General features: G+C 36.7%; 1 protein-coding gene across 2 annotated transcripts in view; it reads right to left on the reverse strand.

Moving 5' to 3' along the window:
- Positions 1-119: 119 nt before the first annotated feature.
- LOC106136521 (apolipophorins) overlaps positions 120-27,028 on the reverse strand; it is a 50,003-nt gene continuing 23,094 nt past the window's right edge. The window contains exons 20-61 of one of the 2 annotated variants that reach the window (XM_013337092.2): positions 26,820-26,993; positions 26,248-26,514; positions 25,626-25,933; positions 25,242-25,371; positions 24,586-24,768; positions 24,166-24,358; positions 23,668-23,893; positions 23,171-23,325; positions 22,567-22,726; positions 21,656-21,880; positions 20,949-21,236; positions 20,356-20,512; positions 19,875-20,044; positions 19,465-19,607; positions 18,708-18,965; positions 18,340-18,481; positions 17,945-18,089; positions 17,310-17,501; positions 16,126-16,364; positions 15,407-15,505; positions 15,136-15,189; positions 14,662-14,818; positions 13,951-14,132; positions 13,455-13,654; positions 11,069-11,198; positions 10,430-10,601; positions 9,855-9,973; positions 9,149-9,277; positions 8,447-8,593; positions 7,747-7,915; positions 6,758-6,963; positions 6,307-6,438; positions 5,549-5,653; positions 4,980-5,164; positions 4,319-4,547; positions 3,821-3,968; positions 3,501-3,641; positions 2,830-2,939; positions 2,060-2,180; positions 1,534-1,634; positions 806-1,000; positions 120-387 (exon numbers count right to left, since the gene is read on the reverse strand). In XM_013337092.2, the coding sequence (XP_013192546.1) occupies positions 370-387; positions 806-1,000; positions 1,534-1,634; positions 2,060-2,180; positions 2,830-2,939; positions 3,501-3,641; positions 3,821-3,968; positions 4,319-4,547; positions 4,980-5,164; positions 5,549-5,653; positions 6,307-6,438; positions 6,758-6,963; positions 7,747-7,915; positions 8,447-8,593; positions 9,149-9,277; positions 9,855-9,973; positions 10,430-10,601; positions 11,069-11,198; positions 13,455-13,654; positions 13,951-14,132; positions 14,662-14,818; positions 15,136-15,189; positions 15,407-15,505; positions 16,126-16,364; positions 17,310-17,501; positions 17,945-18,089; positions 18,340-18,481; positions 18,708-18,965; positions 19,465-19,607; positions 19,875-20,044; positions 20,356-20,512; positions 20,949-21,236; positions 21,656-21,880; positions 22,567-22,726; positions 23,171-23,325; positions 23,668-23,893; positions 24,166-24,358; positions 24,586-24,768; positions 25,242-25,371; positions 25,626-25,933; positions 26,248-26,514; positions 26,820-26,993 (7,004 nt within the window). In that variant the 3' untranslated portion in view covers positions 120-369. Of the gene's footprint in view, positions 388-805; positions 1,001-1,533; positions 1,635-2,059; positions 2,181-2,829; positions 2,940-3,500; positions 3,642-3,820; positions 3,969-4,318; positions 4,548-4,979; positions 5,165-5,548; positions 5,654-6,306; positions 6,439-6,757; positions 6,964-7,746; positions 7,916-8,446; positions 8,594-9,148; positions 9,278-9,854; positions 9,974-10,429; positions 10,602-11,068; positions 11,199-13,454; positions 13,655-13,950; positions 14,133-14,652; positions 14,819-15,135; positions 15,190-15,406; positions 15,506-16,125; positions 16,365-17,309; positions 17,502-17,944; positions 18,090-18,339; positions 18,482-18,707; positions 18,966-19,464; positions 19,608-19,874; positions 20,045-20,355; positions 20,513-20,948; positions 21,237-21,655; positions 21,881-22,566; positions 22,727-23,170; positions 23,326-23,667; positions 23,894-24,165; positions 24,359-24,585; positions 24,769-25,241; positions 25,372-25,625; positions 25,934-26,247; positions 26,515-26,819; positions 26,994-27,028 lie in introns of both variants that reach the window. The other variant, XM_013337091.2, reaches the window with a different exon arrangement.

Genomic DNA, 27,028 nt, shown 5'->3' on the forward strand with positions numbered 1-27,028 from the left:
ATACAAAAGATGTACCTTAATGTGTTATAAGAGTTAGTATTTCGGTAAAATTGTTTCCTTAAGATTAAGGATTTCCTCATTCAGATTTTTAGGGAGAAATATTGAAAATGCAATTTTAAATAACATGTTTATTTTTTATTCTAATACAGTGATTATTGATACCTGATGTTGCGGCATTAAATATATATACATTAAAAATCAGCATTGTATTACAAAAATATGATTAATCTAGGCGAATTAATTTAACAATGCGCGGGAGCGAGACGCACGTATTGTAGAATATATGCATCTCACTTCCACTTGCAAGGATGATTTAAAACTAGAGAATATTTGGTTTTTTCTTTAATCACAGATGTTGGTCTGCATTGCTTACTTTCGTCTGCGAGCCTGCAAAAAAAAGGAATAATTTTATATTTTTAAACTGAGGTCTGGCCTTACGTTTAAATTAGTTTTCAAGGTTATAGAATAGGTGAAAGTTTTTTTATTGGTGCCGAGTCGTACCCGGCACCTAAGGCGACTAAACTTCATAAATAAAAAAGTAAATTTAAAGAAAGTTCCATCTTACTCCTCAGTCAACACGGAATCTTATTCAATCAATCAATGATATAATGATATTTATTTATAAATTGAATACCAATTATGTATTTTTATGTACTACTTAAAATTTGTTATGTACAAAAAAGTATTTACAAACAAACAAACAAACAAACCAAAAATACTCTTCAAAAAAAGTAATCCGATGACAAGGATTCTTCAACAAATAATTTGATCGATAACAATTTGCCAGTAGGTACAAAATACTCACAGCTTCCTTTTTCTCCTTCACGGAGCACACGGTGCGCGCTGTGAACGGATCGGCGTATGCGCACACGCAGTCCTGGCTCACTCCCTGCTGGAGGAGCTGTGAGGCGATGGAGTTGGCTGCCAACTGCAGATACTGCTTCTGCTGGCCAGCGTTCAGGGCTTGGTAGTTGGTCGATGAAAGGACGAGACCGTCAGCCTGGAATTAGAAGGGTCGTTAATTGTAGATGCTGTTTTATTGACTCAATGCTCTTATAGTTATGAATTAGTTATGCTCGGTAGATCCGAGCTCTCCTTTTCTCAGAAATGTCCCTATATAGCGGCAGGATTAATTGAAATGAAAGAAATTGCGAAAATATGTATAATTTGAAATATGAAAAAAAAACATCCATAAAAATTAAACTTTTATAAAACAGATATGCATGCATCATCATCACGCAGTCATGAAATAAGCGAAACTTTTTTCTCGAGATGAAGTACTTTATACTAACTAATCGAGTATACTTAACTGTAAGTTACATTCGAAACTTCAAAAACATTGCTTGATTTAATTATCATTCAAATTTCCCATCGTTAAAGTCAATAAAAGAGTACAAGGACACATTTTTTTTCCTACCTTTTTTTTAAATTTACTTGCTAATTATAAGGTGATTTACCTATAAATCTTTAACCAGAAGACGTTAACGTTAACTTGCACTTTTTGTCTATTTTGTAATTATTATAGGTACTTACAACTTCAATAAAGTCAATGCAGGAGTCGGGGCGGTAGGTAACCTTCACTCCCTTCAAGAATTTCTTCTCGCCGAGCAGCAGAATGCCTTCTCTATTGAAACCTGGCAGAAAGAAAATAAATTAACTTATGAAAGATTGATACAATTAAGAAGAGTTTGTTCTGGGTTCATAGTTTATATTTCATTTCTAGATACTTCACAGAAATACTTTCTACATATAGGGCCAACGTTATGCAATTTCTATTAATTGCTTTGGAATTAACATACAATTATTAGAACTGCAAAATCTTTTTATTATAATGTACTAACACTTTTATGTTGTCTTTAGCGAAACTCAAGTTTTCAACAGCTGAATTAACGATGTTAAACATTTATTTATTGTTCAAAACTCATAAACTATAATTACAGGTTTCGATCTAATGCGAGAGCGAAGCCTATTATGACAATATCATCTACTTAGTACTTCTGTAACATGTTGTGTCATTCTTGTAAATTCATTCAGAGTTACATATAAGTTGATGACTTACCAACGACCTGGTTAGCGGTCTTGCCCTCCGCAGCTAGATCCTCAGTGACCGTGATGTAGGAATATGACAGCGGGTACAGTTTGGCGAGGGATCCGTACAGCAGGCCGGACAACACGGAACCCTGTAAACAAATCATGAGTTGATAAAGATTTATTTCAACAAACAAATTATAAAGGTCAAGAGTACCCGAAATCGCCGAGCTTCCATGAAGAGAGTTATGAATGTGGATGAACCGAAGGAAGTATGCAGAGATCGTGGCAAGTGGAAAGATGTAGTCTCTGCCAACCCCTTCGGGAAAGAGGCGTGATTTTATGTATGTATGTATGTATGTAAATTATAAAGATACGGTAAATCCCATTGTACAGTATAGACAGCAGTACGATACACACTTAAACATAATATAATACAATGACAGTGAAGTTCTACCTTATACGGGAATCTAGTTCAGGAACATTCTAATACATCACGCATATAAACCTTACATACATACATATAATGACGTCCCATGCGGGGTAGACATAGCCAACAGTCAGAAAAGACTGATCTGATGAGACCACGTTCAACTTTTGGCTTGATGATAGAATTGAGACTCAAATGTTGACAGTTTGCGAGCCCACCGCCAAAAAAGAAGAATACCAAGTCTTAGCCCATCCCGTAGTCGTATTTTACGACATCATATTTCAAATAGAACGATTCCGCAAAGAGGCAATATGTCGGCGTGTGGAAAGTAAATTTTGAATTTGTATGTAAATGAAGTAATTCTTGCTCACCAGTTCAGTTCTGCAATGCTCTCCACTCAGGGTGATGATATGTTTGACGGCTCCAGGGCGAAGAGGAGTCTCCAAGGCGGCATCTTGTCCAAAGCGGACGTTGTATGCTCCTGTTAAATGAACACGAATACAGTTAGCATATGGAAATACCTTCGTAGCAGTGTTTGAAGCAGGATTTAACAAATTCCTTTTGCAGAAATTTTGGTCAATATGGCATATGAGAATATATGAAAAAAAAATTATGAATCTGGACGAAGGAAAAGAAGTACAGATGTAAGGATAGTGGCAAGTGAAAAAAAGTTGTCTCTGACTACTCCTGGGGGACACATACAAATCAGAGTCGTCATGGTGAAAAGTCAGGTCAAGTCGTGTGAAGATAATTTTGAATGTCAACGAAGAGAATGAAGAATGCATGAATCGTGGCAAGTGAAAAGATGTAGTCTCTGTCATTTTGAGATAAGCATGTATCCGGGAAAGTGGCGACTTTTGTATACACTTTCTTTCCTTGAAAGATACAAAGATGATGAGAGCCAATGGACCGGTATCCGAGGACGCCGAAAACCGGACCAAGTGGAGAGAGAATAGTGAGAAGGCGGGCTCCGAAACAACTCTATGGAGGGTGGAACCTGGAACACGCAGAGATGAGGGAGAGATACATTTAATTTCCTTACCAATCAGAACCTTGAAGCTATTGATGAAGTCCAGAGCCTCTCCTTGCAAGTTGTCGAACTTCTCACATCCAGTGACCACGCCCTTGTACTCCTCGTAACGGCTGTCGTCCTCGAAGACAACCTTGGCGTTCTTCAGTTTCACTGGAATTAAATTGATAATTCATTTTTTATGTTTCATTTATGTACAGTTAAAAAAACATAATAAGTAGGTATGCAGAGATCATCGCAAGTGGAATTATGTTGTCTCTTCCTACCTTTCCGAAAAACAGGAGTAATTTCATGCATAAAAGTAAAGATGAAATAAACTAATTATTACTTACAGTCAGTGTCGTAAACGATGGGGTACGGGAACCTCTTTGTGGCTCCAATCAAGTGCACCTTGATGTCAGTGACCTTCTTGCTCTTCAGAGTGTCAACCAGTTGGGATACCAGGGGGATCAGCAGTTCCTTGTACGGCTTCTCGGAGAGCTGAATAAAGGAAAAAAGATTATTAAAAATATGAATAGTAATGGTTCAGTATAAGACAACATACGTACTTTAAAAATAATAGAGATTCAATTAGTAAGTATTCAATGAGAAAGTAAATGAAAGGTGAGATGTAACTATCGCAAAGGTAGTTATAGAATGGAAATACTTATAATTTTTAATGAGAGAGAAGTATTTGTCTTATGATAAATTCATTATTTTACAATAAATGTTTTTATAATAAGAAGAATTAAATTTGATTAATTCATCTTGATTTCTGAATCAATAAAAAAGCAATGTCAGCAGAATTTTCATTATCCTAAAAATTAACCAAATTATAACCAAAAACTTACTTTGGTTGTCTCAATAAGGACCAAGATGTCCGCCTGCTTGTCCTGGGTCTTCAAACTGTATACGTCTCCAACTTCTTTGACGCCGTCAGCATCGTGACACTTGACGCAAGCTGGTGGTAGAACAGCTGGCAGTAGACCAGAGAGGGCCAGCGCGGCGTAACCGGCTCCGATCTGACAGGCCTCCTTGATTGCGTTTTTGGAGTCGGCGACTGCGTGGATGCAGGCTTGTCTGTGATAAAGAAATAAGTTAAGATTATTTACCGTTTCTTCTGCACTGACGCCTTGGAAGCGGCAGTAAACTTAGTTTTAAGTGATTTATTAGACGTCAACCAATGTTGTGAAACCAAAACAATTGTTGTGTGATATTGAAGTGTAATTTGATTACGAAAGAGTATTCTGGAGGATCTTTTTTATTGGTTAGCTTTTCAGAAGTAGATGAAGGATAATATGTACTTTGCTGGAGACTTAAAAGGTACACTGTTTTATCATACTTTTGGAATTAGCCCAATTGTGCCCTCGCTGAGAAGAAGTTTGGAGGTTTTAAGTAGATCCTCTTTCTAAAGTTCCACAAACAATTCCAAGGAATTAGGGCTTAAGTCACCATTTAAAAACAACAATGCGCTCTATTTAACGCAATTGAATGCTGATAACAACTATTTACCTGAATGGTGCGACGTCCAAGAACAAAGACAATGGTCTCAAAGGCGAGGACGCGCCGAAGACTTGTTCACAGGATTCAGGCAGCGGTTGGTGGTGTTGATGATGACTGTGTTCGGGCACTGTCACTTGTTTGCAGCTACCAGCGAGGCGGTACGCGTTGCCGAACTCCGCTTCTGATGTGCAGATCTGTTGAAGAAATAAAGAATGAAAATAATGGTTTATTTTCTATTTCATGAAAATATGTATACATCAAATGATATATCGGAGGGCCAACTGGAGCCTGAGATAGGTAAAAGGGCCTTGAAGCCCTTCCTTTTGGAAAATTATATGAGGAAAGGTTAAAAAGTAAAATCTTTTTAAAGATATTAATCATATTATGTAAGACACAACACTCCTTAACAAATGTATTCTAGCTCCATCAAAAGGTAAATGTATCCAGCTTATTATTGTTACATCTTTCTTCCTCCTGGCTTTAGTCCCAGTTGCATCCTCATCACTCAGGGAGATGTATGGACTCGGGGTATGCCTTTGACCATGGATTATTATAGTTACATCTTGACCAAAACATACCTTTCCATTGGGTAGCCTGAAGTCATCATAAGGTTCGTTGTTACCGTCTCCGAGCAGACCACGAAGTTTGCCTAGGTAGAAACCAGAGACTTCGATGTAGCAGACCTGTAAGAATAATATAAAATTAACCAAACTTACAAACATTTCGTTGCATATATAGACGACATATTAGTGAAAGGTTTCATGTTGGGAAAACATTGTGATGAAACCTGCATTATTAGCCTAGAGCTAAGGCAGTGACATATGACAAACATTAATTTTACTTCCAAATAATATCGCTTATATAGATGATGTTTTAATGATTGGTCTGGAGGTAGGAGAGACATCGTGAGGAAATTTGCATGTCCAGCTATAAGCTTAAGCAGTGGAAATGTCTGGCTAAAAGCTAAACCATGCTCCAATCTGGATTAAGTTCCTCTTTTAACGCGTAGGTACAATTGAAGTCACTTCGTGTTATCGACTTGACACATTCCATTTCAGAAAACAGGTCGTGAGTTTGACCATATTTGAATTCTGAGTCGGATCGGGGATTTTCTTCAAATATTACTATATCCAGAGCTATTTTTATGAGTGTGAGAACTTTTATCATCTCCAGTTCTCATTAAACTTATATCATAAAATATATTTAAATTATAAGTTTCTTTTTGCAATTAATTCTGTTGCACTGGCTTCCTGCGTTGTGTGAGTCAGGCTCCTCGGAGTGATAAACATACAAAGATTATGATAACATTGATGAAGTAATTGTGAACAGGATTTACCTCAAGTTTGCTGGAGCAATAGGCAATGAGTCCGTAAAGGGATCCGAGGCCGATGCGACCGTCGGGTTTGCGGAAGGCAAACACGTCCTTAGACTCGACGGGGAAGCCATGAGCGTTGCCGTTTAGAAGAACCTGTGACGAAATATTCCATGATAAATGAAAAATAATTAGACATTAAAGTGGGCAGATTAATATTTTTCTGCTTCTATGTACTTAACAACTTTGATTAAACTTAATAAATTCTATATAACCTAAACAATTAGTGTGCAGTTACAATAAAGTTTAAATTTAAAAAAAAGACTTTAAAATGGACTTTTAGTACTTATTTTTATATAATTTCAATATATATATTTATACTTAAATTGAAATTATTTCTTCCAAGTATCGAAACTTGCAAAGCTAAATAATTTGCGTGAGACATGCATAATATGTTGCAGAAATATTTATTTACCTGTCCGTTGTCCTTCAGCTCAATGGTAGTTCCGCTCTTGTCTTCGAGGATCAAGGCTTTCGGTAGACCGTTTGCCAGTTGGATCAGCAGCGTAAAGTTCCTGTCCACGTGGTCGTGGGCGAGGACGTAGCGGCATTGTCCGGGGAAGGTCAGGTGACGACCGTCAAAGGTGAAGATGTGCTGACCGTTGACAACGACGGCGCGGACTGGTAACAAAGATACATACATACATATAATCACGTCTATAATCCCTGCGGGGTAGATAGAGCCAACAGTCTTGAAGTCGAAGAAGAAGTCGAGAAGCCACGTTCAGCGGTATGACTTAATAATAGAATTGTGGTGACATACACAAACATTAAGGTAACTCTTGCTTGAAGTAAATAAATATATACGGGACAGATTACATACATTGAGTTAGCCTCGAAGAAAGTTCGATAGGTACTTGTGTTACGAGATACTAACTCAACGGAACTACTACTTATAATAGAATAGAATAGATTTATTTTCAAAATTGATTACAAGATATTTACTTATACGAGTAGATTAATGTGATGCTAACGTCGCATCACATTAATCTACTCGAAATTATAACTACTACCGCTTCCAAAGCGCATTGTGTAGAAAAAGCGGCGGAACAAACTAGCAGCATTTTCATCGGACTTCAATTTACAAATAAAGATCTCTTAAATCTAAATCGTGGACAAACTCACATTATCTACATTAAAAAGCATGAATGAATGTAAACCTAATCATTTCAATACGAATAATGCGTCAAATATTCGTATAAATACCTTATGATAAATACTATGATAAATACAAGACCCAGGACAATCAGAGAAAGTTCGTTTTTCATCATGCCCTGGCCGCGATTCGAATCAAGGACCTCCGGTGTCGCAGACAATCGCACTACCGCTGCGCCACAGAGGACGTTAAGAGTTTCAAGAGTAAGTGAAAAATAAGTAGACTTGATTAGTAATAAAGCAACTCACGTTTCCTAGGCACTTCGTCCAATGGGTCAAAGCTCCTCAGCCTGTATGCTTGTAGAAGTAACAGGGGGTTGACGATGTCTCCCGTGGCCAGAGTGTTCAGGAGACTGAACGACACAGCGCCGCGGAGCCCAGGGTAAGAGATCTGGCCAGGTCCGGAGATGAATGGCAGCTGAAATTTAATTAACAGTTTCAAAAATCAAATCTTACTTAGAATTAGTATATTTAAAGGTGCGGCTTTTGTAGAGTCAGACCACTCAGTTGTTAGGCTATTTTTAACTTTTTTTAGATATTTTCTCTAGAATGTCTTAAGAGGCGTTAAGAGAAAAACTGGTATCAAATAGTACATCGTTATACATAGGTGGGTTGGTATTCAAGCAGCCGATAGAAAAATCTTCATCACGGTTTTCACAGAATTTGAATAGTACTCGTAACTTGGTCTAACCAGATTATATTATCCTTTTTTTATAAGCAACTCCGTAACTTTGAGACACCTATGATTTTTTTATTATTCTTTTTGTTACATTATGAACAGATACAATTCTGAATCGTACCGGGGAACCTAACCATATAAGACGATGGGAAAAGCATGACAGAATGCGCATACTCCCTTAGTAACCCTTTCCGAAACAGTAGGAGTGGTCTTTGTCCAAAGTGCCGCGTACCACAAGGGTCGATCTAAACCATTTAAATTAATACTCACAGAGTCAAACGCATTGGCGATGCTGGGCACTGCGAGCTGGCCGTATTGTTGGCGGAACAACTGCAGCAGTGACGTCAGAGCCACCACCAGCTTCTCGTAAATGATGCGGAGTTCTGCGGCGTCATCCACCTTGGTCTGGCGGAGTTTCTGCAAAGAACATGTTGGTCAGTAAACACTTGTTGATAAAATTAAATGATGCAGGTTGAGCATGCTTCCATGTTGGTCTGATAACAAAGAAACAATATTCTCTTCTTGTGATAATTGTAAAAGCCAATCAAGACAAAGGCTCGGGATTTTTTCTTTAGAGGATGGGCTAGCGACCTGTCACTATTTGAAAGAAAGAAAGAAAAATCGTTTATTTGGTACATTAACAAAATATAAATTGGAATTAGTGAATTGTTAAATTACATGCATGCACCAAAAATGGCCCTCGCTCAGCATGTGTCATGACAGAGCCATGACGCTGGTTTTCTGCGAGTACCATACTGCATCTCAATTCGATCATCAACTCATGCAGCTGAACGTGGCCTTTAAGTCTGTTGGCTCTCTCTTTTCCGTAAGGGATAAAGACGTGATTATATGTATGTATATTTCTATACTCCCAACTGTGAGGAAACTGACAACACAAAAATAGACAGGAGAGATTAAACGCTACGTTCATAATTAAGTAAAAGGAATTAGCCTTAGAAAAATATCAGTTACCTTATTAACGTAGGAGTAGACTGCATCAGCGAAGTTCTTCGTTTCCTCTGAGGGCAGCACAGCGCGGATCATGTTGTGTACCTCCAGAACAACGTTCAGGATCTGATCAGGAACAGCCAATTCTTGGTACTGAAAGAACAAAGGTTGCATTAATGTTTGAGGTTCGTCAGGGTATTTCAAGAAAGCTAAGTGGAACGAATTGTCTTATTCCACCAAAAGCACCACAACAAGTGCTTGATAACCACATTTAACGATGTTTTTGGACATTTTTATTATATCACTGAGGGCTTGAAGCTCCTTCTAACAGCCTTTCCTAAGTCAGAACCTGGACCTTGGGCTTTGTCAGTTAATCGAAACTTGGTTATATCTTTTTACGGGTAGATTACTCCTTGAAAGTTGAGAATGCAATAACCATAGATACATATAATCACGTCTATATCCCATGCGGGGTAGACAGAGCCAACAGTCTTAAAAAGACTGATAGGCCACGTTCAGCTGTTTGGCTTAATGATAGAATTGAGATTCAAATAGTGACAGGTTGCTAGCCCATCGCCTAAAAGTAGAATCCCAAATTTATAAGCCTATCCTTTAGATGCCTTTTACGCCATCCATGTGAACGAGATGGAGTGGTTCTATTCTTTTTTTATTAGTGCCGGGAACCACACGCAATAACCAATTTGCTTTGATAGCCGACAATTGAACATACCTTCTCTTTCAACGTGGCAACCAACGGACTATTATTGACTGACTCCAACAACTCCTTGTACAGTTCCACTGCCTTGACTCGGAGTTCCTTCAGTTGAGCGACAAGAAGACGAGTAAGGTCTGGAAGAAAACATTTTATAAGATACAGCGGGCAAGTCAGATAATTACATAGGGCTCTGTAAAAAGTTGTAACTAATCTGGTCAAAATGATCTTAGTTACAAGTATGCAGATTGTCATTATTGATATTGATAGTGTGTCTAAGAATAATGGGGTGTGACGTGGCTGTTTCAATAATAAGTCTAGTGACAACATAAATTTAATAATTAACCATTTAGTGAAACAGATATTTAAAACATTTGACTGGTTCCTTTATATTGCCACAGAGGCTCTGGCTGGCCTGTGGCTTGTGTTGAGACGAAGGAAGCAAATAATTTAAAAAAAATATATAATCATAATATGTAACCTGCTTTCAAAAATAAAAATATATTAATTGGTTATGGTTCATGGTATATAGATTGTGATATAGGTAGGCAGCAAAAAGATTTCGAGTTAAGATGTTTAGTTAATCTACCCACCTTTAAAGATTTCAGCTACGGTGTTGGTAAGCTCCTGCAGTTCAGCCTTGTGTTTCTCGAAGAAGTCGGAGATCAGGGCGGCGAAGTGTGCGACCAGGTCCAACAGGCCTTCCAGGTATTCCTTCAGGATAGCACCGAGGGTCTCGTACAGTTTGACTAGTTGGGGCTCGATCTAGAAGTTTTGAAACAGGTTTAATATAGTTAGTCTTACAAGTTTCCAGCACTTTTCAAAAGGACTATTCTGCCGTTTTAGGAAAATAAATACATTTACTAAGTGCAAAAACTATGAATATAATTGAAAAGAATCTTTATTTGCTTTTGATAAGGGTCTACTCAAGCCGCATTACGAAGATCTGATGAGAGTCGTTTTTTAAATAATCATCTCCATCGTATTCTTTATTTGCTCAAAACATGGTGTAACAATAAATTTAGGAAGGTTTGCATGTCTTATTTTTTTAGTAATGCTAAAAAAACTAAACACATTGATTATAGTTGTAGATACCAGGCTCTTTCTTCAGAAAGTTTATCACGATTATACTAAAAAATAATATGTGAATAAATTATTAGAATTCTCTCACTTAGTCCTAATAATCTAAGAGTTTTCCTAAATGAAACGAACACAAGGCACTCGGAACATACCTGTTTCTCATACAAGTCATGGACCTGTTTGGATGCTTCGCTTATAGTCTTTGTGGCTTGGTCCACAATAGGCTTGGTCACTTTCACAACTTCTTCGATAAAGTTGACGAGATTTTCGGCAAGAACCGCGCTGGAATATAAAAACAATTGTTAGTTTAACTCCAAAATATAGAACTATCATTATCCCTTTAATTCGCAGCGTTAGATATACATAACACACACATTTCGAAAATTCTACCTTCAAAACAATATCGATTTTACAGCGGTTTTTTCGATAAGTTAGTTAAAGACATCACTACCCACCCATAGCAAAATATAAAACGTTATTAAGTTGTAAATTTTGAAATTGAGGTACAAAATAGCGTCCCGACCACGAACTGCTCCCGCGCACATGGTAAGAAATATTATTTTTATTTAATTAAAAGCATGATTTTTCGTTATATTTTACATTAAATATGTTTTTATGTTTGCATTCTACAATTATTAGTACAAAATATTACTAACAAAGTCATTTTGTGTTTTCTATAACATGTAAAAGTGGAATGTTAGCTACAATTAACATTGCGAAGCTAACGGTGATTGAGGCGAAGTTACGAATGTTAACAATAACTAACATTGCGAAATGATGAGCAATGTATTTAGGCTTTTTTATTTTAAATAACCATGGTGTTGGAGGGTGTTTGCATGAATGGTGGCTTGATTTTGTTCTAGAATAAGTTGCGCTTAGAGCGTGTGAAGAAGATTCTGGTCCTCATCTCTCTGGATAGCAGTATATCAGACGGTGACAAAGAGATAGTAAAAGACGAAACTGTTTATAGTTCTGCACTTCCCTCTCTAGATTCCTCTTTGGAACGTCTGAATATTATAGACGAGTCACATGATGATACGCTTTTGCCTGAAGACGTGATACCATCCACTCCGTCTACTTCCGAAGTTCTCGCATCACATAATTTACCACAAGATTTGCCTGCCATTCAATCAATATCATCTGTCTTGTCGGTTCCACCAACTCCTGAAGCTTCAAGTGTGCCCAAGATCACTCGTTCAAGAAAGAGACCTTTACCAACCTTGTTGATAAAAAAAAGACAGCATTCATTAAAAAAACCTTTGAATTTTGAATGGGAAGGCGGCAGATTTAAATAAACTGCAATTTTGGATGAAATAACTTTTATTAAATTTGGCTCTGAATCAAAGTCGCCATCTGAATACTATTTCGATTTCTTTAATGAAGATGTTATAAAAATAATTATAGAAAACACAAATTTATATGCCGTTCAAAAATTTCTAAAAAGTTTCAATTTCAATTTGAGTTTAAAGCGTTACGAACAGATACGTCAATTTTTACACTTTGTCGACAATACCCAACCAAATGATGATCGTTATTTCAAAGTTCGGCCGATTTTTGAAGTAATACGTCAAAACTGTCTTAAAATAGAAGAAGAACATTGGTACAGTGTTGATGAAATGATGGTGCCCTATAAAGGAACCAGAGCAAAAAAGCAAAGAAGTGGGGTTTTAAAATATTTGTCAGGGCAGAAGTATCTGGTAAGTAAAAAAAATCAAAAGCCGACGGGACCGAGGCCTTCTGATGCAATTCGCCGTGACCACGTGGGTCACATGCCTGACTTCATAGCAACTCCAGGCAAAAGCAAATTTTGTAAGAATGGTATGACAACTGTTATATGTTCTAAATGTTATTTGAGATTATGTTTTGAGAAAAAATGCAACTGTTTTAAAAATTTTCATGATCAATAATATTTTTAGGTTCATGACAGTTTTTAAAAGAGTTCCATTAAACCATTCTATATTTTTGAAGATATAATAATAATAAATGTTTAAAAAAAATCAATAGAAATTTTATTTTTATTTTCCTGTAGCTTTCGCATTGTTAAAAATACATAACGGTATTTTTGAACACTTAAATGCTGGCCACTTCGTAATGTTACGTATTTTAAACATCCATTTATTAAAAAAATAAATATAATTAAATTTTTTAAATATTTTTTAGATTTAGTATATTACATTACTAAATCAAATAATAAAAAAAATATAACAATTTTTAATACAATTCTTGTTGCGAACTAAAGGGTTATATTCTCCTTATAATAAACATTTAATTTATAATATCGGCGTTAGTCTTTGTCAGTCAATAGACTGTCAGTTCCACATCAATCTTAATTATTTTTATACCTCTCTATGAGTGATGATTCTGAAATGAAGTCCGAAAACCAATATTATTTCTTTTTGTTAAGTATTACCACTTTGCTTTTCCGTTAACTAGCGTATAGTATCAGCTTCATTCCCATTAAATTTACTCAGATGGTTAAAATCAAACAATTTTATAACTCTCATATCAAGATAAAACTGTTCATCGTTGTCAACTTACAATACATGTAGGACTTCAGCAAGTTCCTTGTCCTGGTCTAACTCCTGGTAGACCTTGTAGAAATCTTCCAGGTAGGACTTCTCGAGATCTTTAAGTTTAGGTTCGATCTTCTTCAGAGAGTCTTTGAAGTCATTGCTGGCTTTCTGTCCGAGCTGTTTCACACGGCTTTCAAGAGTTGTCAAGTCGTTCTTAAGAGCATTCTGGAATTAAGATTAAATTGTTACATTTTGCTCCTGGTGATAAAGATGCCAAAGTAATGTAATTGTGATGCTTTTATAAAACAACTAAATGTTAATGGTCTTATTGACTATCTTTTTGTAAAATTTCACTTACATCAACTTAGATCTAATACTATTAGATTGTCATGATTATGAAAGTATTCGCTGAGCAAGGATATTTGTAAATTCTCATGAGACCTAGTTAGTCAATGTGACAAACTTTACTATTTACCTATTAGTTTATACACTTCAAATGTGAATAAATCTAAAATACTTACAGCAAAGTATTTGAAGTTATCCTGAGAGAAGCCATAATCGCTCTTAACTAGATTATCATTAAGGAACAGAGCTCCATGGATGATGTTCTTCTTCTCTCCTCCAAGCACGATATCAGCGCTGATGTCTACCCTCTTCTCTGGGTCAAGATGACTGACTAACATCAGTTTGCGATCAGCTTCCTCTATAAAGGGAAGAATGTGTCAAAAAAATGTACAGTTAAGAATATTTTGGGGAATAAAGAATGGGGGTGAGTAGCAACATGATTGAATCACAATGATTTATAAGTATTCCTTATAAAAAAATATATTCGACTAGAATTAAGATATATAAAGAGAGGAGTCATATTTAAAGTAGGTTTCAAAGTTAATACAACTCCTTAAAGCTCAAAAATATACTGTCAAACGATTTACTTTATGTTAATACGTACACACGTGTATTTTAAAACAAAATTAATAAAATTAAAAATAAGTTAATAACAATTTCTGATAATCACTATATAGATTTTATAGAAAATACCAAACCCACGTAGAAAGTGGGAAAAGGTAACGACGAAGAAGAAGAAGAATCACTCTATAGATTTTGAATAAATTATGAAGAGAAATTGATAAAAATAAAGAAGTTATATCACTAGTTAGCTTTGATATAAGCGCTTATAAGCAACGTAAAGACAAGCAAGCAAATGAGAAGGTGGAAATAATCACCACTATAACCTGTAGTGAACTCGTAATACTGGAATTCTTTGGCGATGGCCCGCACGGTGACCGGCTTGCCAGCGAGCAGGCAGAACTTGAGCTCGCCTTGTTGCTGCTTCTCTGTAACTGATGCTGAGCCTTCGATGTCCAGGACCTTGACCAGTGGAGTGTCGACCTAGATAAAGATAATAGTTAATTCGTATCTTAAAAGTTATAGGTTCACAATTTTCATGAAAATAATGAGAAGTAGCCACTTCACAATAAAACTTCATATTTTATCTAAGAACTCGTTGAGTAATAGGAGTTACTTGACTAGATTTATTAGGTTTGATAAGTTCTAAATCTTTTGTTGTGCCATTGTTATTGTTAGGAACAAACTATACCTATGAAAGAGTTGCAGGGGCAATAACTTAAGAACCATTTATTGATAAACTGAGTTGGGAATCAAATTATTGAAAATTGGCAAGAGTAAAGGGAACATATTTTACTTACCACAAACTTGAAGTGTGTTGGGTTTGCCTCCAATAACAGTTTGGATTCGCGATCCTGTGAAATGGAAAAGATAGTAAAATAATGGATCTTGTATGACCTTTCTTATGTTTTCATAAACAAAACACAATATAAATAAATATGCAAGACCCACGTCAATCAGGAAAAGAGCATTTTCCTATGCATTTGAATGAATTTAGAACCTCAGGTTTTAAGCTATTGACATTTTTACTGAGGCAGACAAAATAAATGAATTAAATTAAAATAAACTTACAGCGCCAAGGCTGGCCAGATGAAGAACAGTCGAGGCTTCAATTCGGACGGTCTTTTCTTTGGGAGTCAGCAGCTTTCCACGTACACCGATCAGTGCTTCCTAAGAACAGAAAAATAATTGTATAATATCGAATATACGAGTCAAATAATAATCAAAGAGAATAGGCACACTCATCTAATGCAGCTTTTTCAAGCAGCAAAGGGTGATAGGTATCCCTTTGAGACAGTTGCGGAGGTTATACGGGAGTTAGTTCGTATCGTACCCAATCCAGAATCATAGTCAAAGGGTCTATCTTGGGCTCCTCTTTAGAGACTTGAACGACGACAAAATTACCATTATACCGGGGGTATTTTTTACATATAAAATCTAAGGATCTTTCTAAAAAGTATAAATCAACAACCGTGTGGTTCCGGCACCAATAAAAAAAGAATAGGACCACTCCATCTCGTTCCCATGGATGTCGTAAAAGGCGACTAAGGGATAGGCTTATAAACTTGGGATTCTTCTTTTAGGCGATGGGCTAGCAACCTGTCACTATTTGAATCTCATCTCAATTCCATCATAAAGCCAAACAGCTGAACGTGGCCTATCAGTCTTTTCAAGACTGTTGGCTCTGTCTACTCCGCAAGGGATATAGACGTAATTATGTGTGTGTGTGTGTGTGTGTGTGTGTGTGTGTGTGTATAAATCAACAACTATGGGCAATAAACAATACATACCTTGCCCAGTTTCGGGTGGCTGAATCCGACCTCAGCTATGGCTGAATGGCCTTGTTGGTCGCCGGAGACATCAACCAGGAATCGAACGGCAGTCTTGTGCTGAGGCTTCTTCTTGTCTGCGTGGATGGCCAGTTCTCCTCGGACGGGGAAGGGCAGGGCTTTGTCGACAGGGTAGGAGAGAATAGTTTCCGCAGCTAGAGTACGAGTAGGGAGAGCCAGGGTAACACCGGCAGGGAATTCTGAAATAGACAAGTTGTGGTCATGATCTGTAAGTTTTTATAAATAACTAGCTGTGCCCGCGACTTCGCCCGCGTAGAATAGTTATTTTGGGCATATTTGAAGCCCTCAATGATGAATAATTTCCCCCGTTTTTTTTTTCACATTTTCCATTATTTCTTCGCTCCGAATAGTTGCAGCGTCATGTTATATAGCCTAAAGCCTTCCTCTATAAATTGTCGTTTCAACACAAGAAGAATATTTCAATTTGAACCAGTAGTTCTTGAGAGTAGCACGTTCAAACAAACAAAAAATCTCTTTAGCTTTATAATATTAGTCTTGGACAACTGTAACAGACTTGTGGTTCAATTGGTACCGAAGAGTTCTGAATTTGTGATATAATTATTGATGATTAATATATGAAGTTAGCTTCATAGCATTTTTTGGACTAAGGAGACTTGGAGAGAGCAGATGATGGCTAGGTCTTAAAAGCTCGTCTTATTTTGAGTATAAGCTATGAACTTACTATAATTAAAGTCCAAAAAATTAATCCACTAACTTACTTATTACTAGTTAGGGGTACCTTTTATGTTTAACCAAACTAACTCATCTCAGTCAACTCTAATGTTGCATATTTCTAATTGTTACCACGTTTTGTCAATAAAGTCTTCAAATTAAAGTATTAATTCAATACACATTTGAAAAACAATAACATTGGCAGAATTTCTGGTAATATAATACAGAAAAAAAATAATGTAAAAAGTAAAAAAATTGTCAAAAGTACCCGAAACCGCCGAGCTTGTATGAAGAGAGTTATGAATGTGGATGAAGCGAAGGAAGTATGCAAAGATAGTGGCAAGTGGAAAGAGGTAGTCTCTGCCTACCCCTCCGGGAAAGAGGCGTGATTTTATGTATGTATGTATGTATAATACAGAAAGGAAAGTAAGAATGTATGAAGAGACACTCACTGCCGTAGTCAGGTTGGCTGTACACATGAAGGTGGTACTTCTTCTCCTTGTTATTGACGTGCAAGTCCAGGGTGTACTGCGGCAGCTTCTTGTCAGCCACCTCGTTGGTGATCTCCAGGCCGAATTCAGGGGTCACTCCGAGTTTGCGGAGGTCCACATTCACGTTCACCAGGTGCTGGAAGGTGCCTTGTTCTGAAAATTAGAGGATAGGTTTGGGAATTGTTCTAATTGAGATTGTAGTACCTACCATGCTTTTAAAATTAGGTGGATAGTTAAAACAATGTTTATGGTGTATACAATTGGGTTGATAATTTTTGGGAGATGGTGGAGAGATAATCGAAATAGAAAGTAGAAGTTCATAGCTCAAGAACAACTTGACGAAGATAAAAAGAGATGTAGATGTTGAAGTAAGGAAACAATAACTCAATTTTTAACGTCGCTACAGACACGTATCCTTCTTATTAAGCTACATATATTAAAAGAGAGATTTTCAATTATCGATAACTAATTGAGAAAAACATAAATAATATATAAATATATATATCGTAACATAAAGAAAATGTTATCAACATAAAAAGAAGATAAATAGATAAGGGCGTTAGAGTAGTAAGCAATAAAGTATCGTAGACACTTACTGGGCAAGTTAAGTTTGGAGTTGATGTCGACGTGGGCGCACTGCTTCTTCTCCTCACAGTAGAGGTAGGAGTTCTTGAATTCCAAGTTGGTGACCCTAGATTCGGCAACGTAGCTACGGTCACCAATGGCCAAATTCAGGAAAGTCTGAAAACAAAAATTGTATCAAATTTAATTTATGCAAAATTCGATCATTCTGCTTTAAAAATACTTGGGATATATTACAAGAAATGAAGTACCTATAAGAGAGTTAAAGTTATATTATGTCCAATATTATGAAGTATGCAGGGAAAGAGGTGGTGGCAAGTGGAAAGAGGTAGTCTCTGCCTACCCCTCCGGGAAAGAGGCGTGATTTTATGTATGTATGTTTGTATAAGAAGGAAGAGTTATATCTTACCTCGATGCCTTGTTCATTGCCTTCGGTGAGAAGAGTCCTAATGTACTTGAAAGTGGCAGATTTTTGTTCGTCCTTAACTTTCACAGAGCCTGAGCCTTCGTAGATTGTCTGCTTGTCGTCCTTCTTGCTGATCAGAGAAGTGCTGTAAGAAAACAAAAGCAAGATACTGACACTGACAAAAAGAAAAAATATTAAAATAATTGATACTTTACTGAACAAATGAAACGCGTCTTTGGCAAGTTAGGTAAGTAGAAAATAAAATAACAAAAGAGCGTACAAAGGACAAGTTGTTTTTTAAGAAAATCGTAAAGAAATTTAAAAATATTTTATAAAATCTAGTAATAAATTTACAAAACCATGAAAGTCACCTTCCACTCAGCACATTCTTGTTGTCATTGGTGGCTTGGAACTCCAACCGCTTTCCGTTACCAGCCTGCTTGCTGCTGATATCGACTTTGTAGTTCTTAAGGCCGAGTTTATCAGAATTTCCGACGAATTTGAAGTTGATGTTGTCATCGTTAACAGTTCCTTCGACCACGCCGTCCAGGGTGAGACCACGAACGTTCTCAAGCTTCAGCTCAATTTTGCCGTTAGTTGAGGTAATGCCCGTTCCTTTAACGTTAAGTCTAGTGGAAAACATTCGAAATTAGTTTTGTCTTTACTTTCAACGGGCTACTTGACATTGATTTGTACCTAACACCAATTTGAAACTGTATTTTTGACGGCCTCTGTGGCGCAGCGGTAGTGCGCTTGACTGTGTCACCGGAGGTCCCGGGTTCGAATCGGCCAGAGTATGATGAGAAACGAACTTTCTCTGATTGGCCAGGGTCTTGGATGTTTATCTATATAAGTATTTATTATAAAATATAGTATCGTTGAGTTAGTGTAACACAAGTCTCGAACTTACATCGAGGCTAACTTAATCTGTGTAATTTGTCCCGTATATATTTATATTTATTACTCATTATTATTTTGAAAAATATGATTTAAACAATAAAATTAATTATCATCGAATGACTTTTATTACTTTAAAACTGAGAATTCAGGGGTGAATAATTCCTCCTGCTGGGGTTTTTGCAGAAAATAACTCTATTCAATAACGGACTAAAATTGCAAAGAACTTACTTTTCATGAGTGCCATCAGGGTTCTTCAATGCGATGTCTAGGATGGGATTGGATTTGGATAAGCCGACGGTGGAGTGTAGGGCGTAAGACTTGTCGTTGACGTGGCCAGTCAGGTCTACAGAGTATGTGTCTGCGTTCACGTTCTGTAAAGTGAATAAATTATTAGCATCATCATTGTTTACATCAGTGTTGTTATCGTCATCTTTATCAAAATTGAAAATGCGCAAGGTATTAGCTATATTATTTTTATTAGTGTTTTTGTTTTAACCAATCTAGTAGGTAAGATCTGTCTTTTTAAACCAGGAGATTAAGAATGCCCACTATTATAGACCCGATCTTGTTAAAAAATTACAATATTGGATACTATAAATTTGTCTATAAAAGATACTACCTATATAATATAAACTTACAGTAGAAGTAAAAGCGATGCCGAAGTCCTTGACCTTCTCAGCTTGTGGTGCGCGGGCCTTCACCTCGGTGGTGAACTTCTGTGGTGAACTCTTGGCGTCGATCACCACTTCTGCGTTCTTGCCCTTGCCGTACTGACTCTTTAGGTCCAAGTTTACAGACCTTACCTCACCTAGAAAGAAAATATATTATTATTATAATTCTCTTGGCATTTTGTCCCTGATCTTGAAGACCAAGATCGAAGTCTGACTGACACGTACTACGTGATCTATTATTATCACTTCCACTAACAAGAAACGGAATAGAATTGAAAGAGCTAACTTTTATGAATTTAGTTAAGGAACCTCATCCTGTCTTCTCTTTTTAAGGTCAAGATTTTTATTTGTTTGTGCCTAAGTCCGAAAAACATTAATTAAGTTAGGAGAATATTTAATCAACCATTGTTAAGAAAATATTATGAAGATTAGAAGAAATAAATCTTACCATCCTGGTGATGTTTGTAGGTGGTATCCAGGGTGAATGGGTCAACATGAGGGATGAGGACATGGAGCTTGGCGTTTCCAGTCGCAGGGTTCCCGGACCCCTTCAGGTCCAATTTGTAAAGGTCAGCGTTCACTTGCAGAGATTGGATCACGTTAAACTGCAAAAGGAAATGTTTTTGTAACATTTTCTTACAATTTTTAAGACCCTACTAATACAAAATAATTGAAATATACATACATACATACATACATAAACTCACGCCTCTTTCCCGGAGGGGTAGGCAGAGACTACCTCTTTCCACTTGCCACGATCCCTGCATTCTTCCTTTGCTTCATCCACATTCATAACTCTCTTCATAATTGAAATATAGATCGCCTAATAGCCCAAGTGTAAACTTTACTTCATTAAGTACGTAAAGAAATGGACTTTTTGTTTTCATTGTTATGATAGCTTTCGGTCTTAGCTGTGACAATGTCAAATAAAGTATTCTATGCATTTTTCTTACATTTCCTACTATTGTCTTTCGCGCTCATTTCAAATTCCGCGCTGTCTGTGTCTGATAAAACCAAGGAAGTTACGTTTTCAATACATACCTCTCCTGATTCCTGCTTGCCATGCACCAGTACATCAGACACGTATTTGATATCATGAGCCTTCTCAAAAGGCAGCCTCAAGGTCACGGTGTAAAGGTCTTGGTACTTCTTGTCCTTGCCATCTTCAAACAGGCTAACATCGTAGTTACCAATCACTTCAAAGCCGATATCATCTCCGTAGCTGCCTTTCAGTTTGTAATCTTCAGAGAAAACTTTTTCGCTATCAGGGTAGGTTCCGCTGGCGACCAGGGATGCACGTTTTGGAAGCAAGTTGCCGGTTACTTCAGCCTAAAATAAGAGAATCTTATAAGTAAACTGAGAGAGAGAGAGAGAGAAAGAACTGTTTCATTTAAAAATATTCAAACCCAACAAAAAATGCTTTTTATGTGCGCTGCCTTTTTAATTATGGATTTTCCTTTATCGTTTGGCTGGAAGAAATCCCATTGGGGATTAGTCCACCATTGTACATATTCTTCTTAATCCAATCACTGTTTTGTAATTTGTTATATTTATTTCTATGTGCAATAAAGAGTTTACAAACAAACAAACAATAATGAATGTTTAATCAGAAGAAACTAACAAAAAAGAACTGTAGATATCCCAAATGTAGACTTTGGTTTATCAGTTGTTGGTTTGAGATTTATGCATGAAACATTATTGGATGTACCAAAGTCCTTAAGTAGATTGAAAAATAATCAAAAGTTTACCTTGAAGTCGTATTTAAATTTGTCGCCGGCCGGAGCGTTGACTAGGCTGAAGGAATTGACGAGTTTCTTCCCGTCCTTAAGCTGGAACTCCAACTGGCCCTCGTAGTTGATTATGCTCTTGTCCAAGTTCACGTTGTGAGCCTTGGCCTTGTAGTGGATCGATGAAGCCTGTGAGCCGCGCTTGGGCGCGTCTGAGAGGAGCAGTTCGGCGTTTCCGTTGTACACCTGGAGGGAAGCAGGTGAAATGATTATGTTATTTATTATCTTAATGTAGTTTTGCTCGGTTGTATTCAGGGAAGGAACAGCGATCCTACAATTACGAAGAAAAAAAGAAAAAATGTTATTTTTTTAATGTTAAAGAAATAAAAATTATAGAAACATTAGGTGCCGTGTGGTTCCCAGCACCAATACAAAAAGAATAGGACCACTCCATCTCTTTCCCATGAATGTCGTAAAAGGCGACTATGGGATAGGCTTACAAACTTGGGATTCTGTTTTTAGGCGATGAATATTTGGATCTCAATTCTATCATTAAGCCAAGTAGCTGAACGTGGCCGATCAGTCTATTCAAGACTGTTGGCTCTGTCTACCCCACAAGGGATATAGACTCGACCATATGTATGTATGTATGAAACATTAGAAGATTTTTTATTTCTAGATCCAGTTGAACAGTGGCTTGTCAGTCTTTTCGAGACGCCATCTAGATTAATTCGAGACGTGATTTAAAACGTTATTTATACTTATGTATTTCAATGACTTCATTTCAATTTGTCCGCCCGTTTTCAGTTTAAATTATATTTTTTACTTTTAGTTGTGTTACCTACTTATGGTCAAACTTAAAATCTGATGTTATCGCTAAGCAAATTACGCAAAACTTGCAAAAAATTTGACTCATCTTTACAGAAACTTACATTATCTTTCTCAGTGACATCGCGATCCAACTTGAAGGTGAGACACCGCTCCGTGGGCAGCACCACTTCGACATTGGCCCGGGTCTTGCCGGTGAAGTCGACGACGCCCTCAGTGTGCACGTTCAGCTCCGACTTCTTGCCAGCGTACACTAATTTGTTCCTGGAGTAATATTATATGCTGTTAAATTTCTAACTGTCATGTGTACCCGAAACCGAAGATGAAGAATGATGATGGATGAAGCGAAGGAAGTATGCAGAGATCGTGGCAAGTTGAAAGAGGTAGTCTCTGCCTACCCCTCCGGGAAAGAGGCGTGACTCATGGTAAAAATTTGTTCTTCATAATTTTTTACTTACCATTAGAATGTGTACAGTTGTGTGGATTAGAATAAGAATTATCTTAAATTTAAGTTATTTGAGTAGAATATAGAGTCCCAGGACAAATCAATCCATCTTTGCAATCTGATGAGATGAAATCCGCAAATCCAGCAAAATTCGTTAAATGTCAAAAATTTTATACACATGTAAAAAAAAATTGTTGAGATTAAACCTAGTAGGTTAGGTAAATGCGTCAGTTTATAAGGAGCAGCAAAATATATGAACGTACTTAGATTCAAACAGTTTGTCGGTCCTCTTAGAGTTGGTGCTGAAGTGCAGTTTGTCGTTGTTGTCCTTCTCGAAATTGAGGAACAAGTCCACTTCCGCGGAGAACACCGGCTCCTTGGCCACAAAGGTGAAGTCTCCCTTGATCTTGCGTTGAGACTGCAAATGGAAACGATAATATAATCAAACTACTATTAATAAAGTTTGTTTTAAATATTCACAGTTGAACTCCTGAGCCGATCGTCATGAAATTTAACAAACATATAGCGTGTAAAATGGAAAAGTACATGTTGTTGTTCCAATAAAACCTGATGAAAGCCATTTGTCGTAGAAGCACAGAAGAACTAGAGAGCTATTTCTATACTTTTGACCGTTACTAAGTATATAAATTTCCAAAACTTTACTTTCACATCCCATAACATACTAGACTACCTTCCCACTTTTTTTTGTGCTTGACTGTTCAATGTATGTAACGATCCGTCATTGAATAAGATCACTAACCTTTTTGAAATCAAAGATGATTGCTCCGTTGCCTTTGCCATCAGCATCGTTAACTTTGTACTGTCCATTGGCAGAGACGCTGTCTTTGATGACCAGCTTAAGCTGACCGTTAGGGTTGGCACCTCCGTTGATATTGAGAAGATAGTCCAAGAATTCTCCAGCAGAAGAAGATAGTTTAGCATGAGAAGAATACTGTTCACCTTTGGCTGTGACACCGACATCAAATCTAATGGAAAAGAATTGATTTTTAAATAAGAGTTGATGTTATAATCAAAGTATCACATTTATGTTAAGACCAACGAAAATTATATAATAATCATTATCATCTACATTCAATTTTAGTCTCTATATCAATAGTGCTACACTATTCGTATAAATTTTAGTCGGCTAAAGTATTAATTAAAATAGTGTAAAATTATAAATAAATAATTATTATGAACAATATAACAATACAAATAGCCGCTTTTTCGATTGAAGTATTAACTTTATTAAACTTACTTGAAATCTTCAGTTTTGTCTTTGCCACTGATCTTGAAATGCCCATTAGCACCCTTGACGATGTCATTAGGCTTGTCTTTGTGCAATACAACTCCAGACAGTTCGTATTTGGCGACGTTCTTGATTTGCACGTAATTCTCAAAGTTGGATTTATCGTCAGAGAGGCAATCCCTCTTGGAGAATACTTCCAAACCTGAACAAAAAGAGTTACAATTATGTAACAAAAAATTTAGGGCGAAAGATTGCTCCTTGGTGAACTACTTACTATATAATTATTAAAATATTTTCAGCTTATATAAGTCAATCTAAAACTGTCTTATTTGTATGTTTTGGTGACAAATAAATAAAAAATGAAAAGGTGCCAAAATCATAATTATAATGATTATGATTAATTTAGTATCTAGTAAGAAGTAGGTTTACCTTGTTTGTCAACATTTGTGTTCAGTTTGAAGCTGTAGTCCTGTGGGTTCTTAATGTGCTTCCTGAAAATGACGGCAAAGTTTGCTTTTTTGTCCTGATATTGTCCATCCAACTCGACGTCCACTTTCTTAGGGTCAATATCTGCGTCAGCGCGTACTTTGAAGTTCAAGCCTCCGATCTCAACTAAAACGAATTATAGCAAAGACATGTATTTCACTAAAGAAGAAGTTACATACATACATACATATAGTCACGTCTATATCCCTTACGGGGTAGACAAAGCCAATAGTCCCGAAAAGACTGAATGGCCACGTTCAGCTGATCGGCTTAATGATGGAATTGAGATCCAAATAGTGACAGCTAGCCCATCGCCTAAAAAAAAAGGATCGCAATTTTATAAGCCTATCCCTTAGTCGCCTTTTACGACATCCATGGGAAAGAGATGGAGTGGTCCTATTCTTTTTTGTATTGGTGATGGGAACCACACGGCATGTAAAATTTACAAAGGTCGTAATATATCACGAAATAAAATCTTCTTATTATTCAGGTAGGTACCATACGCGTACATCGTGACTCAAGACTTTTATTACAAAAGATAGTTGAAATATTATTTTTACTAACAAAGTTATTACAGAAGTTATATTAAGATTACTTACGCTTATTCTTTGTGACAAAGCTATAATCGTCTTGGCTCTTTTCATAGGTCTTCAGAATTTGTTGGAAAGATACTCTGTTGAACTGGCTCTTGAAATCTGAACCGTAAACCAGGTCGGCCTTGCTGTTGATCTGAAAAATAAATAGGTAATTCAGTATTTTCTACTTCCCTTTCATAATTAATAAGGAGATTAATATTTGTTTAATTATTTATATCTACATAATTATTTGCATAAGTAAAACTTCATTTTATTGGACTACGAATTTAGAATATTTTTTACATCTGAATCTCAATTATGAAAAGCGCCTGTCAGTCTTTTCGGGACTGTTGGCTCTGGCTGGCAAAAGTGATAGAGAAGTGAATATATATACGAATTAATACTTACAGATCCTTGAGCATGAGTGTGATGCGCATCAAGCTTGAAGTTGAAGTTCTCATTAAGAGTATTCTGGAATTCCACTTGTACGGTGTCAGATGATAGAGTACCACGAATGTGTCCATTTTGTTGACCCTGCTTAGCCTTCAAGTCTACTTCCAGTTTGGCCGGAGAGTCTGTAATGCCTACTTGACCATTCACGTCGATAACTTCATTCAGACCTTCAGATTTCAGTTGGATACCCTTAATGTTGTACACAACTTTAGGTCCGCTCTTTACTCTTTCGATTTCTCCGTTCACTGCTACTTTAGTGGGCCCTTAAATAATTATAGAAAAACATTTATGAGTCATAAATAGTCATAATATCATACACATTAATGAAATTATGAAAATATCCTTATTGATGTAATTATCAAATCAAGGAAGGCTTTTATTTAGATTGAGGCATTAGATTGAGAATTTTTATTTTTATATTCAACATAATAGCCGATATGAACCTGTCCGCCGTTCCATATTATTTTAAAATTGCGATGCCCAACAGAGTTCATATTGTACCTATTTATAAGCAGTAATTCAACTGACGTACATTATGATAATGCAACAAACAATTTGAATTAAGAAAGAAACATACCCTTGTCGCCGCCTCCGAGCAAGTACTCCAGATAAGGTTTCAGTACACTGCGGTTTTGGTCTCCCTGGACATTGAAGCCAGCTTTGGCATAATATTTCTTGTCGTCATAATCTGCCTTTAAGAACAAGGATAATTCTGTTGGCTTATTGTAGAAGGCTGCTTGGGTATGGATTACCTTGATGGGGGAGTCAAAATCAATTTTGACGGACTTCTCTTGTTCGTTAAAGACTAATTCACCCGTGAGGTGTGTGCGCCGGTTTTTGGAACCTGAAACATTTTTTTTGTCTGAGTCATAATTTTAACTATTACGTAAACAATATTTATTGTCATAATCAATAGACTTTACTTGACTTTAGTATATTGTAGAAACTTACTAGCATAAGGTTTTCTAGAGAAATATTTACCACTTGTTGTGGTAGGTACTGTGTGTGGTTGGTTCCACTCGGTTGCACCCTCAGACCTTTCTTCACGAGGTATTTCAATATTTATGGACTTTATAAATATTGAAATACGTTCAGATTTTTTAAAATTTACATTGCTATTAATTTGAATAAATTTAAGAAGAAAAATACCTTCAGCTTCAAACAGAAGTTCAAAGGCCCTCCTGTCAGGGTGATCGCTCCTGTAGATGCCCTTAAGGTGGTAGCCTCTAAGGTCGTTCTTCTCAAGAATCAGTTTGACAGAAGACGGGCCGCTGAGTGGGTAGCGAGCCAAGAATTTGGAGATAGAGGCATGACTTTGTTCTCCTGTGAAATTATATTTGAAATTAGAGATACTTTTA

This window comes from Amyelois transitella, chromosome 25, assembly GCF_032362555.1.
Source record: "Amyelois transitella isolate CPQ chromosome 25, ilAmyTran1.1, whole genome shotgun sequence".
In the NCBI taxonomy this organism is placed as follows: Eukaryota; Metazoa; Arthropoda; class Insecta; order Lepidoptera; family Pyralidae; genus Amyelois; species Amyelois transitella.